General features: G+C 32.9%; 1 protein-coding gene across 1 annotated transcript; it reads right to left on the bottom strand.

Annotated features, from left to right (window-relative positions):
* Positions 1-215: 215 nt before the first annotated feature.
* Smp_042720 (beta-1,3-n-acetylglucosaminyltransferase,putati ve) lies at positions 216-3886 on the bottom strand (the record flags this gene model as incomplete). Its single annotated transcript, XM_018789744.1, has 2 exons — positions 216-1106; positions 3350-3886. 2 exons carry the CDS (start codon positions 3884-3886, stop codon positions 216-218), a joined length of 1428 nt encoding a protein of 475 aa, XP_018655156.1.
* Positions 3887-14095: the final 10209 nt, after the last annotated feature.

Below are 14095 nucleotides of genomic sequence, written 5' to 3' on the forward strand. Positions count from 1 at the left end.
CGTCATATAAACCAATTTATACATCTTTATGACTATTAATTAATATTTTTATGATTTTCTCAATAACCAATAAAATGATGACCTGACTATTAAAATTAGTTCTTGTTCACCATACAACATTTGGATGTCTAAAGTATACATTTATTCAGATGACTAATACAAGATTATTTATAACTGAATATTTACAAAAAGAAAGCCTAATCTATTGTAGCAGTTTAAGTGAACAATAAACCAGCACTTGATCTTTGTATGATAATTGCTCCTGATGATTCGAAATTTGTATCAGTTTGTACTCTGAACCCTTTAAGTTGATTGAGCTTCTTGTTCAATCTCGCCAAAACAATCCCAAGATATGCATCATCAATACGAAGATTTTGCGTAAATGACATTGTAACAGAAGCATCACATACGACGTCAGCTCCAATGATATAACCAATACCATAAAAGTATGGAGGATAATAACTATATGGATATTCATGAGGTGAAACATCCCACTTTGAGTTGTAAGTTTTATTTTGTGGTCGCGATACAACTGAGGTTGAATGTATTGGACCACCGATATAAGACTTCATATCTGATACTTTAATTGACCTTACGAGTTTGATTGTATTGTTCGGATGAAGCACATAATCATCATCAATAAATAAAAGTAATGGCGTTATATTCTTACAGAAGACACACGCCCAACGAAAAGATAACATCATTTTCGTAGTTAAATTGAAGTAAGTATCAAAAAAACCACCAACCAACATGTCACCATAAAATTTGCTTTCATTTCTCAACTCTTTTATTACCGACCATCGAGAAAGTTCACGTTTTCTTGATTCCCACCATGATTTCCCGTCCAACTGAATATTCACACCATCAAAATGATGAATATTTGTCTCATTCGGTATTGGTAATCCAACAACAAATACAAATCTGACTGTTAAGTTATTCCACAGACTTATGTTCATGTATGTTTTACGCGCGTATGACCGTTGTTCATAGCAATAAATACAAGATTTGATTAAAACAACCAAACTAAGTTTCTGTTTTTCATGACAAGGATCACAAGCACTTCTTGGAGTTTCCACAACAAATAGATGTTCATTGTTTATGGGGACCTAAAGGAATGTTTAAACAAATATAATGAGCGATATATTATTTTGGTAAGCTTTCTTAGTAGAATTTGTTAATTTAAAGATCGAAATTAACTATCTCAGATAGTTTTAAGTCTATATCTATTGAAAACAGTATTGAAAAACAGGAAGAGTTTCGTGGTGATTTCGAAAAATTCTATGTAAGTGAAATTAACTAAATATCTTTTGACATTTCATGACTGGTCTTTCGTTGCAAAGCTTGTTTTTCAATTCCTAACACTTAGTTGACAGGTCACAACTGTCTAATTTAAAAACGGAATTACTTCGTTAATTTTTATTAATCATTGTCGTTGTGATATATTTAATGTTTTATAACAGAAATATAATTTTTCAAGATCTATAGGCTTTAGACCACCATACATGAACACGATACTAGATCACGTGATACAGCTACTCAATAATTCGACTATTTCTCAGAGAATCAGATATAGACTAGAACGATCGTTAATGGACATAACATACAAAACAGTAAGTGTTAACGTTAGGACAAAATTGGTTTCGAACCCGGGATGAACTTTACAATACCAGACAGTCTCTGATACTTAGCGAAGTTGGATATGTCTGTTACTAATTCTTGACCGATCAAAAGTCATTTTGGGAGGACACATCAGAATGCTTTATAAATTCTGTGATATAATTTACACTATAACCCAATTACATGTGAAAAAATTACAGTTGCCGCTTATAGGAAGCACAGATCATATTGAGATTCAGAGCGGGAGTATCTTGGTTGTTGTTTTATTGCTGAATTTAATTATTTATTGGGATCGATTCTTAACACTCACTCACTTGCCCACATTTCACAAAATTATTTATCCGTCTACCTATTATTATTTTACGGTTTCAACCAGTCATATTGAATCTAATAAGTGATAAAAAATGAAATTAGCTATAAACTACTGAGAGAGGCATTTGTCTAAAAGAAACTAGTACTGAATTGATTATGATGATAATGAATTTAAATGCGATATAAGTAGTATCGACATTCTGAATCTTGAACTGGTATTCGCATAAAATAACAAGAGCCTTATTTAGAAATCTGTACTGATATTTCAACCTTTATGTAATAAATTGAATGAAAATTTGACACTCTTATTGAATGTTATTAACATAGTTCTACATGTACTCATTAGATCATAGCTAGTGAGTTAGTAGTTGTCATACATGATCGATAATACTTATGTAATCATTGAAAATATTGATCAAAATATTTAGACTTTGACAGGTCACGAAATCAAACTGTTGATAGATTCAAATAATAGTGAAGCTTTTAAGTTATAAATCTTGTCCAAATGGTGGTTTGTTAATTGTAATATTAAAGGATGGTACTGGTTATTAGCTAAAAGATTAATGAACTCATTCTATGGAGTAGATGAATTGGTGTATTAGTGATCTGTCAGCATTTCTTATTTATTGAAATAAAAATTATTTATACAAAGAAGACAAAATCACTTCATAGCTAATTGATACTAACCATAGTGATTAGACTTTAAATGAATAGGCTTTGTTTTACAGTGTAAGGAAAAGTACTAAATCTATGAGAAGATTCATTTATTAAACATCATTTGAATTGTATCGACTGCCTAGATCAATGATCAAGTCAACCAATGTATATTATGGAGTTAAGAATTAGAATTCATGAATTTAGACAAATTACTTATATGGTGGGCAAAAATGGATAGTGGCTAGCAGTGGAATCCAGGACGCGTGTTTCGTCCTATTTGGGACTCGTCAGCCGGATGTACCTGCATCTCACAGTTGATGTTCACTCTGGGACTCCAAGCCAATATTTTTCGCTTCAAACGCCATCGTGTTATCCAGTCGGCCAGAGTGAACATCAACCCTGAGATGCAGGTACATCCGGTTGACGAGTCCCAAATAGGACGAAACGCGCGTCCTGGATTCCACTTCTAGCCACTATCCATCTTTGTTTATAATGCTTGTGAATTTAGGCTATATCGAGGCGATACGCACAGTATGCACATATGCCAATCAGAGACTGACCAGTTGCAGTCCTAAACATCAATGGGAAGATTCAAACAAACAATACTAAGTGAATTTAAATTACTTATATGTTTTACCATTAATCATGATCTACAGGAAAATGTTATTCCAAAAAAAACGTGTATAAAGCATATGGATAAACATGATTATAATCAAATATACATATCTTTATATTAAATTAAATTTTAATGGATATAACATACTTCGTTTGGTGGAAATCCATCTGACATAGCATTCAAATATTCAGTCATATTGAAATATTTTGGATAATGTCTTCCACCTATAGATTTATTATCTTTAGTATATGATACACTTTTGTTATTAATTGTCTCAGTATAAATTTCATTGAAATGATAAATGATATTCGTAGGTTCCGATAGTAGTTTTAATTGATTTTTAAAGTTTAGAACTTTTATTGTTTCATTGATTATAGGCAAAGAATAATATGTAAAGTGAAATAATTCTGTGGATACTTCAGTTGTTTCTATATGATTAGAATCATTAACATGTAACTTATTCAAAGCATCAATAAATGTTAACCATGAACTTTGTGATGAAACAATTTGAGTAAAAATATCATTAAAACACAATATAGATGATTTGCTTTGATAAACTATATGATCTTCTTTATTTAAAATATAAATATACAAGTATAGATTAAAAAGTAATCCGATCAAAATGAATATAAATTTCCAATATTTAATTAGTTTTATTAAAGGTAATTTTAGGTTGGTTATCATTATTTTACTAGATAGATAATGTACAATTTGACATACTATAAAATAAGAATAACAAATATGTAAATGGATTCACTGAAAAAAAAAAGTGATTACTTTGCACTCGAAAATATGAAAATTTTTAAGATTCTACTCAAATTTTTATATTCTAACCTGGTAACGAATAAAAGAACCGATCAATGTTCAATAAGAATTATTTGTAATTTGATTGCTGAATTTATATTAAGTTCACATTTTAGACCTATAACTGATGGTTGTTAACTCAACAAAAAAAAAAAAATGAAATGAAATGAACGTTTTCAATAATGGTATTATTTATATCCAAAAATGTGTGTTGTATCGATCAATAAAATAGTCACAAATATACTACTCGTTTTAACTTATTATCGATTGATCATTAAAAACATTTATTATATTTATGATGAACTTGACGTTTATAACTATATAAATGAATAATTACCATTATTTCCTTATTTATCATGTTTCTATGTTTCAGGAAATATGCGTCCTTTTTCGTCTTATTATAATAGTATCATTAGATTTTTAGTGAATAAACATTTATTAGTTGTGAATTTACAATTGGATAATAAAGTGAATATATCATTAAGAGAAAAAAATATTCTCCTCAATCTTTCCCGATTACGTACTGTTTATTATTCACTTTCCTCTATCACATTTCAACAATATAGCTTTTTACTCATTGAAACAGTTGTAGTAATAGTAGCTGTAGTTACAAAGTGTAATACCATTATTACATTATTGATACAATGGACAGCTAGGATGCAGCTGGACGATTCAGACTTCGCAGATGATCTGGCTCTTCTATCACACGCGCAATAACAAATGCAGGAGAAGACGACCAGTGTAGCAGCAGCCTCAACAGCAGTAGGTCTCAGTATAAACAAAGGGAAAAGCAAGACTCTCCGATACAATACAACATGCACCAATCGAATTACACTTGACGGAGAAGCTTTGGAGGATGTGGAAACCTTTACATATCTGGGCAGCATCATTGATGAACATGGTGGATCAGATGCAGATGTGAGGGCACGGATCGGCAAAGCAAGAGCAGCATGTTTACAACTGAAGAACATCTGGAACTCAAAACAATTGTCAACCAACACCAAGATCAGAATTTTCAACTCAAACGTCAAGACAGTTCTGCTGTATGGGACGCAAACTTGAAGAAGTACGAAAGCTATCATCCAGAAGATACGGGTGTTTGTTAACAGTTGTCTACGCAAGATACTTCGGATTTGTTGGCCAGACACTATCAGCAACAAGACACTTTGGGAGAGAACAAACCAGATTCCATCCGGTGGAGGAAGAAATGAGGAAGAAGCGTTGGAAGTGGATAGAACACACATTGAGGAAAGCAGCCAACTGCGTCACAAGGCAAGCCCTCACATGGAATCTTGAAGGTCAGAGGGAGAGAGGAAGACCAAATAACATATTACGCCGAGAAATGGAGACAGACATGAGAAGAATGAACAAAAATTGGATAGAATTAGAAAGGAAGTCCCAGGATAGAGTGGGTTGAAGAATGCTGGTCGGCGGTCTATGCTCCATTGGGAATAACAGGCGTAATTAGTCAAGTATTTTTGATGACTACAACTTACAATGTTAACGAATTCAAACTCTTGTATAATCTATTGACTTTATTGATGTCAGTGAATTTTTTAAGTGTATTATTATGTAATTACATAAGAGCGGTTTCTTTTAATTATTGGTTAATTATATAGATACTCGGTACCAATCACTTTTAATAATCAATCTATTGATTTTATAACAATTAAAATAATATAAGGTTAAGATAGAAGCATTTAAGTTTGACAAGAAGTATATTTATTTGCCACAAGTTGTGCTTTCTTTTTAATATATGTGAACTTTACAACAAAGAATTGATTTCAATCATCTGTCATCTGTTAGTCATATTGGAACAATAATTTCTGTTAACAAAATTAATTTCTTTTCATAATTTTAATGGAATAGTTCACTAGAATAGTAAGTGATGTAAAAATATCAAAAATGAACCAAATATTTTCAATTTGTGATGGAGTTTTGTTCTCTGAACTGGATGGTTTGGTCGTGGAGCTTTCATCGTCCTTCTGAACGACATCATCATAAAATTATATCAGCTGTAGATAGTCAATGAAACTATTGTTCAAAATTCGTATACATTTATAGCATCTTTATTTCGTATTCATTTTGCAAAGATACAAAACTATACAGAATTGTCTAATAAAACTGAAATTTTTCGGATTTGCTTTCTCATGATTTATTAAATACCCAAAAAGTTTCTCTTATGAACGGTAAAATATATAGAAAATAAAGTAATTTTATTAGTGATCAAATAGAGATTCCTATCATTTCCTTAGTTAATTTAACTCGGTATCGTTTTGCAGTGTATTCAGTGGTGTGTTACGTTCCAAGTAAGATCGACCGGACTGGTCTATCCACATTTCAGAAAGTAATGGTGTTATCGGTATGACGGTAATTTAGGGTTACATCCAAACGAAGAATAAATGAATGGTAGCTTCTAAGGACCATTTATGGACTATTATTACATATATTCATATTGAATTGCTATTAAGTAACTAGATTATATATTTTTTCATATTCCTTTTATCATAAGCTTGCATTTGACCTATTGACTACTGTTATACGATCTACCATTCTTAAGTTATTCCCAATCTATTAGTTACAGTCTCCTATACACATAACGACTTTTGGCTAGATCTTGTATAATTATTATATTTCATTTTAAGGTTTAATACAGTCTTGTCTGCATGTAAATAAACCATTTATGTCTGAAAAATACAATTCATATAGTGGAGGCTGATATTTGTGTTCTGGACTGAACGGGCTGGGTTAGGCATGAAGCTACTATACAAAAGACCACTAAGGACTCACAGTTGACTCTAGATTCCTCGTGCTGGTTAACATATCATTGATTTAGCACAGGGATAAGGTCATATAAGTCAGTATTCTGGTTGGCAATTTCGTCATGTGATACTTAACGGGTCATAAGTTATAGTATTTAGTAACTGTTATTTCAAACATTGTGTAATAGTGGAATAGATTGTTAAATTGTAAAAACTATACTTAACAAGAAACTCATGTTCCATACCATAAATTGCAAGAATAATTAAGAAAATTGGAAAAAATAGAGAAATCTACTCCACTTACTTGGCTGACTAATAGATTCCCAGTTGTACTACAACTTCAGTGGTACAATCAAACTCTGGGTATTTGATAGATTTAAAATAGATGGGTATAAAATATGCTTCTGCTTCTACTGGTTAGTAAAGAAGTATGATTAACCGAATGTGGTTATGACTGGTAGCTGAAATGTTTCATTAACAAGTAGTATTGTTTTTTTTTAATTTATTCATGAAATAAACTTTAATTGATGGTATTACAAATAACTAACTAATTTCTTTTGGAAACTCATTGTTTTATCTAAATAAATCAATAACGTCATTCAACAGTATTTTGTAGATGAACTATTAGGTTGTTTAATTTCATTCATTAATAAATAAATAGGCAGACAAACAATATTAGTAGTATAGTTATTTAGGCATTGTTATGCAGGATAATTTCAAGTTTGTTTTCTTAGTTGCATCAAACAATAAGATAATTTGTTATATTGGTTAAGATATACTCAAAACACAAACAATAGCTAGTATGATATGCACTTTTCAGAAGTGTAGTAATACATTAGTTCCGACTTATAATTTCCAAGCAGTAGTAGCTGGTGATTGTTACTAATAGATCATCTAGTCGTAGCGTAGAGATTTCTATACGGATTTTAAGAGAGTCAACGGTATAGTTCCATAAATTGATTATATTATCCGATACAGAATACTTTTTATCAACGTATTCCTGGTTTTTTTTGTTCATTTATAGGCCTCTGTGTATTATGTGGTGATAGCAAGCTGCATTTCGGTACAAAATTAAACATTTTATTTATTATTTCTTGTTCAAAAGTTGATCACAATAAACACTTCAATGAAAATCACTTCTTTCTATACTGTATATTTGAGAACGATTGATTTGATGTAGGTTACACAGTGAGAAACATGTTAATTAGATTCGAAGTTAATTCTTATTTTATTGGCAACAACTTAATTTATTAGGAAACTTTGTCACATAGAAACTGTCATCTCGTTATGAATGACAAAAGAATGATGAAGACGACTCATGAGATAATTTTGTAAAGCCCTACTCTTATCTGTGATTATCGTACTCATCACAATTACTCAACTTATAAAATAAAGGTAGCATCTCATAACTTCATATTTTGTCATTAAACTAACATGATTTCTCAGAAGAAAGAAATTCACCCATGTATATTCCATGGTGAAACTATTACTGTACGGAATATTGACCACGTGTAACCAAACATCAGCTGTATAGTACAGTAAATTTAAAAAGAATTCATTTATCGTTAGGTTAATTTAATAAATTTAAATGTCTTTACAAAAAAATAAATGTTTAATCGATATGTTAAACTCGCCAATAAATAGTCAGCTTAGAAGACGTATTGGCAAGATGGGAATTAGTGAGAATCAAAACATTCACTGTGCTGAATGAAAAAGCTATTCGAAATTTGAACGGGAAGCTGTATGAATTATCAACTAACCTAAATGATACTTTCTAACAGTCAGTAATATGTAGATTTTATTCAAATTAATTATTAAAACAAATATAATTCAACTTCATCATACACTTCATTCCATTGATGACTTTCCACAAAGTAAAATTAACAACCTGAATACACATGAACAGTCATATCCAATCAGACAAGAAAAAAATAAATGAGGAGTGACCAATGAACAGGACACTAGACTTCCCCTTTTCACTTCCAATGACAGGAATGAATAAAATCTCACCGATTGTCATGAGCTAGACGATACATGTAACATGTAATCTAACTGGTTGTTATTTTTATCTCAAATAAACTGGTATTGGTAAATAGCAGTTAGCGAGATGCTGTGAATCCGTTGTAAAATGAATGAGCATCAGGCGTAGGATTGTATGGGAGAACCGTACCGAAACTCGTCATTTGATTTACATTTTATTTCACAGTAATAGTCAATTACGCAACATCTTCTGACAATCAATATTCATGTTATACAAGGTTCAGGGACCAAATTCATGATTGTATTAAGTGCAAAAATCAAGATTTAAATGTTTATTTTTTTTACAGTGGTACATTATTCGACGATTCATGTATGAACACAACAAATTTGATACTATGTATTATGAATGGTCATCCATGTGTAATAATTTGCTACTGTCCAGCGGTTCTCCAAGTTCATGACAAGTGACTTAAAAAATCCATTGAGTTACCTTATGAAAATTAATGAATCATTTTATTCTGTAAAACAACTTGAATTACATCAGGTGATGATATGGGGTCATAACTGAATTAGAAGGTCGAAAACGAATTCGGCAGGAGTTTAACATGAATCACGATGAATTTTGGTAAGTACTATTCACTTCATATTGCTTAGGGGATTAACACATTTAGAAAATATAATCTCGTAACCTTCACATTCCTTACGTAAAGTGCGACGGTCGGATACTTGAGTATTCGCTAAACTATTCAGTGCAACAAAAGATGTATAAGTGCTCGAAATAACTACCTCTCCATCACACTGTTTGCTTGCACTTTGATAACGTCGAATCTCGCTAATCAGCAGATTACTGCGTTTCCATAACACAGTTCACTAAACAATAATCAGTGTTCACACTAATGAACACGGAACAGACTTTACTGATGAAATTTTATTTTAGTGATGTAGGAGAGGAGAGTTAAATGAAATTTATATTGAACAATCATTCTCGATTCTCATAGAATCGAATATGTCAGTCAGTGTAATGAACAATGTTTTCAAGATCTCTATTGACGTATTGGTAACATGTGTGCATCAACATCATTCACAAAACTTAAATAAACTTGCAAACTGTGTCAAAGCAGACCTGCTGACAAAAATCAATATGTGGAGTATTGACTGTTTTTCCAGCTGTTGTGTTTGCTGAACTGGACGAATTATTCGTGAAGGTTCCTTCGTTTATTGAGTCAACATCACCAGCAGATGCTTAGAAACACGCCTGTCCACAGTTTGAAGAATTCACTTCAATTTTTGTAGAAGTAAAAACTGTTGGATATATCAAACAAAGTCAACCATTAAAATGCAAATTCACCCTTTACCTTGACTCATCAGGGAGAAACGAAGGCATTCACTCCCCAATATTAGAAATATATCGGTTCACCAAAGAATAGATTCATCCATGAAACAACTCTCGAATTGACGAATACAAGGATTTGTCGAATTTTGCACCAAGTTAGAATTCATAACATCGTTGTCATGTGGTCTCGCGTGTCCTTTTTGAACAGTGAGGCCGATACAATTTTCAGAAAAGGGTTTATGAGCGAGGTATTTTCGATGGAAGAAGTGTTTGTCGAGCACTCAGTGGTTTATAGGAATGAGACAATTTGTCGTTTTATGACGCGTGATAGTTATCTGTAAACCGATCAGTTCCAGTCTCATCTTTCGGCGAAATATCGAATTAAAACCATCGACATTTTATCGATTTTCAGAACTGCAGAGCTCGTTGTTATTAACTCCCTGTTTACAACTTACGCAGAGAAAATAATTTCGTTGGCGCTTCACACGAGACCCTGAAACTGTGCAAAATAAATTACAAGAGTCCTGTACTTATTGGAGCATCTCACTTGTTTCTGAGAAGTAGATACTAGTTGCACACTAGATGGACATAGTGAAAGAGATATCAGACAAAACAGTTGCTCACCGCACTTCAGATTTGTTGGACATTTCGGAGTTATGTCGGTTCACGGGTTTGTCAACTACTTCGAAATCAAATTTCTACTCAATTCAAACAAAAGACCAATCTATCGGAAACATGTCTTCAGTAAGCCATCACACTGTAGTATCCGAATGGATAACATAGAATGCAACTCTGCTTTCCAGTGTGAGTTGTAGTTATCATGTAGAAATTTTATCAGTAATCCGATGCATTGTAAACATACTGTCAATCGTATAGGTCATTGTGAATCCCACTGGCTACAATCTGTGGTATCAAAACGTAGGAAACCTGATTCAAAATCTGACAGACCTGTGGTGATTCTGCAGCCTACTAGGATATGTGTGAAAATGGTATCAGTTCTTCTGGTGATTACTCGTCGCGACCATTAAGAGATCGTAAATTTACTACACCACTAAGTGTCTAGTCTCATCGCTGTGTCTACTGATCCGAGTCCAGTCTCCATGATGTACTCTTGTTAGTTACTTCACAATAAGTTATCCGTACGGTCGAAACGAGGTACTGTCTAATGTAAAAAAAATGAAGGAATTCTAGGAATCGATAAATTCATCGGCTATATTGTTCCAGATGCATCAACTTCCAGTAGTGGTCATCGTGGTACCTATAAATAGAACGCTAACATGAATCGACTTCCTAAAATTCTGAAATAGAGTGAAGAATTGAATGAGGACTTTCAGGGAATCTACTCTAAATGTAGTCTTTTTCTTTTATGGAGTACTGACGAACGATCTGGTGACTGAGCGCTGACAAAGTTTTATGGACATAATCGTGAGTGGAGATATTCATATTCATGTATAAAGATTTTATTCATTTAATTACTATGAATGAAAACTAATCTGTACGTGTTTGATAAATTTCCTAAGAGAAGTGATCAGATATTCCAAAACATCCAACACGACCCTCTTAAGAGTTAACTGACAAAATGATTTACCAATCTTCGTTTTACACCAATGACTCAGGAGTCTACGATGGACCAAAAGGGATGCATATATATTTATTGATTACAAGCAATCAAATGCACATCACTATTTAAATTTACAAACCACCTTTTTATTCCTCGTTTGATATGCATAATTGTCAGTCGGTTAATGAGGGGCACATTTCTAGTGGCCCTGTATCTGACTGCAGTTAGAGCGGACAAATGATCGTTATTAAATGATTGTTGTTGAAATATACATTCTGGCTATTCTTGTATATTATTATTGACTTAACTCGAGTTAGTGTATCACAGAATTAAATAAGTCAGTAACGAGAATGAAGTTTGAATAAATATATTTCGTATACTCATTGACTGGAAAACCAAGCAAAACAAAATGACGCGCAAAGGAGAAAGAGAGTGAACTAATTCCATTTAATCAAGCGGTGATCGATATTTATAGTCACACAAAAATAAGCCACAGATATGTAATGAGTAAGATACGAAGTGCACACATATATGCTCATAAAAAACAGTCAGTGTTGATAAATGAATAATTAGAAAGGTCAAAACGTGACTCAAGAAGAATGAATAAATTGACCTGTCCAGAAGCTAGACTAAGTTATGTAGGCTTAACATTGTGACAGACACTACACATTTGACGGAATTCCCATGACATTTACCCGACCGTAGTACGATATTAATTACTACGTACAACCAGAGATACTAGGACAGAATGTAAAGATACAACTTGGAGGTGACCTAATGGTGAATTCCGTTTTATAGTGGGTCCAAGAAGCACCATCATGAGGAATGGATCTCTACTTGTCCCCTGATCAAGGTTCAGGGAAAAAAGAACGGGAAGACAGGAATCAACAAATATCGAACAAAATAAAGTGAAAAACAAAAATCAGGAGACTGGAAAGAGGCATATCTCATCAAGATAACAAAGAAAGGAGATCTCAGCAAGTGCTAAAATTGAAGAGGAATCACACTATAGTCACCACCAGGAAAAGATTTTAACAGAGTGTTGTAGAATCGGATGGAGGATTCAGTAGAAATCCAACTTTGAGATCAACACTCCTGATTCCATGAGGACCGACCGTGGGCACCAACTAAACCACACACGATGATGGGGAACATCTGGTAGAGACGATAAGCTCTACATACCTGGTTAGCATCATCAATAAACAAACAGGATCTGATACAGATATAAAGGTACCAATTGGTAAAACAAGTTCAGCAAACTGACGACTGAAGAACACCTGGTACTCAAAACAACTACCGGTCAACATAAAAGTCAGAATTGTTAATACAAACGTCACGACAGTTCCACTTTAGGGAAACGAAAACTTGGAGAACTACCACAATCGTCATCAAGTACGTACACGTATTTATAAACAGTTGACAATACAGAATACTCAATGTCCATTGATCGGGTACCATCAACAACTATCTACTATGAGAGAGAATGAACCTAGCTTGGAGTTGAAGAGGAAATTAAGAAAAAACTTTGAAGGTGAGCAGGACATACATTCACGAACTCATCAAACGGCATCGAGACTCAAGCCCCAACGTGGCATCTTGAAGGCGACAGGAAAAGTGGAAGATCAAAGAATACATTGAGTCGGGAATCGAAAGCAGGCATCAAAAGAATGAATAGCACTTGACAAGAACTGCATAAGAGAACAGAGGATAGATGCGGTTAGAGAATCCTAGTGGGAGGCCTATGCTCCACGTGAAGTAGCTGAGGATGGGACTAAAATTATTCTGCATTGTTTCCTTGTTCCATTTAAACTTGTGTTAATATAATTTGTTATTTATTTCTATTCTCTGAAAAAGTGGTTTGAATTATAAGTAGGTTTGCGCTTTTTTTAGGCGAAAAGTTAGGTTTTCTAACGGGATGGGGTCGCTAACCCCATACCCAAAGTGGTTTACACTAAGTCACAAAACGTCGGAAACCTAATTTCTATTTATCGGAACTTTACAAAAATATCTAATCTATTATGAAGGTAAAACAGTTTTCACAAAAATTAATAGATTATGATGTAATATTGAGTACGTGTAACCTTAAATAATAAATATCATAGTACCATGGATCCGTGAATAAATAAGAAATACTCATTGATGATTGAGTGAAATTTTACCACTGAAAATAAATTCAATATGGATTATAACAATTTTGAAAGATTTACACATGATAAGTGATAAACTGATATGAATTCATTCATATTATACACAACATAACAGTTAGACTGCATTATCATTGGAAATGATTTAATAAAAATGCAAAAAGTAATATTAGTATATATCATTGATGAAAGCGTGAGTCATCGATGCTACACGACGATGTACTTCAAGCCCCCCTGTTCGGAAGTAGCGCAAGAGTCTTTTCATTTTTCTACGATTCCCGTATATTGCTAATTCTCTGACGATCCACC

Source organism: Schistosoma mansoni, chromosome W (genome assembly GCF_000237925.1).
Source record: "Schistosoma mansoni strain Puerto Rico chromosome W, complete genome".
Classification (NCBI taxonomy): domain Eukaryota; kingdom Metazoa; phylum Platyhelminthes; class Trematoda; order Strigeidida; family Schistosomatidae; genus Schistosoma; species Schistosoma mansoni.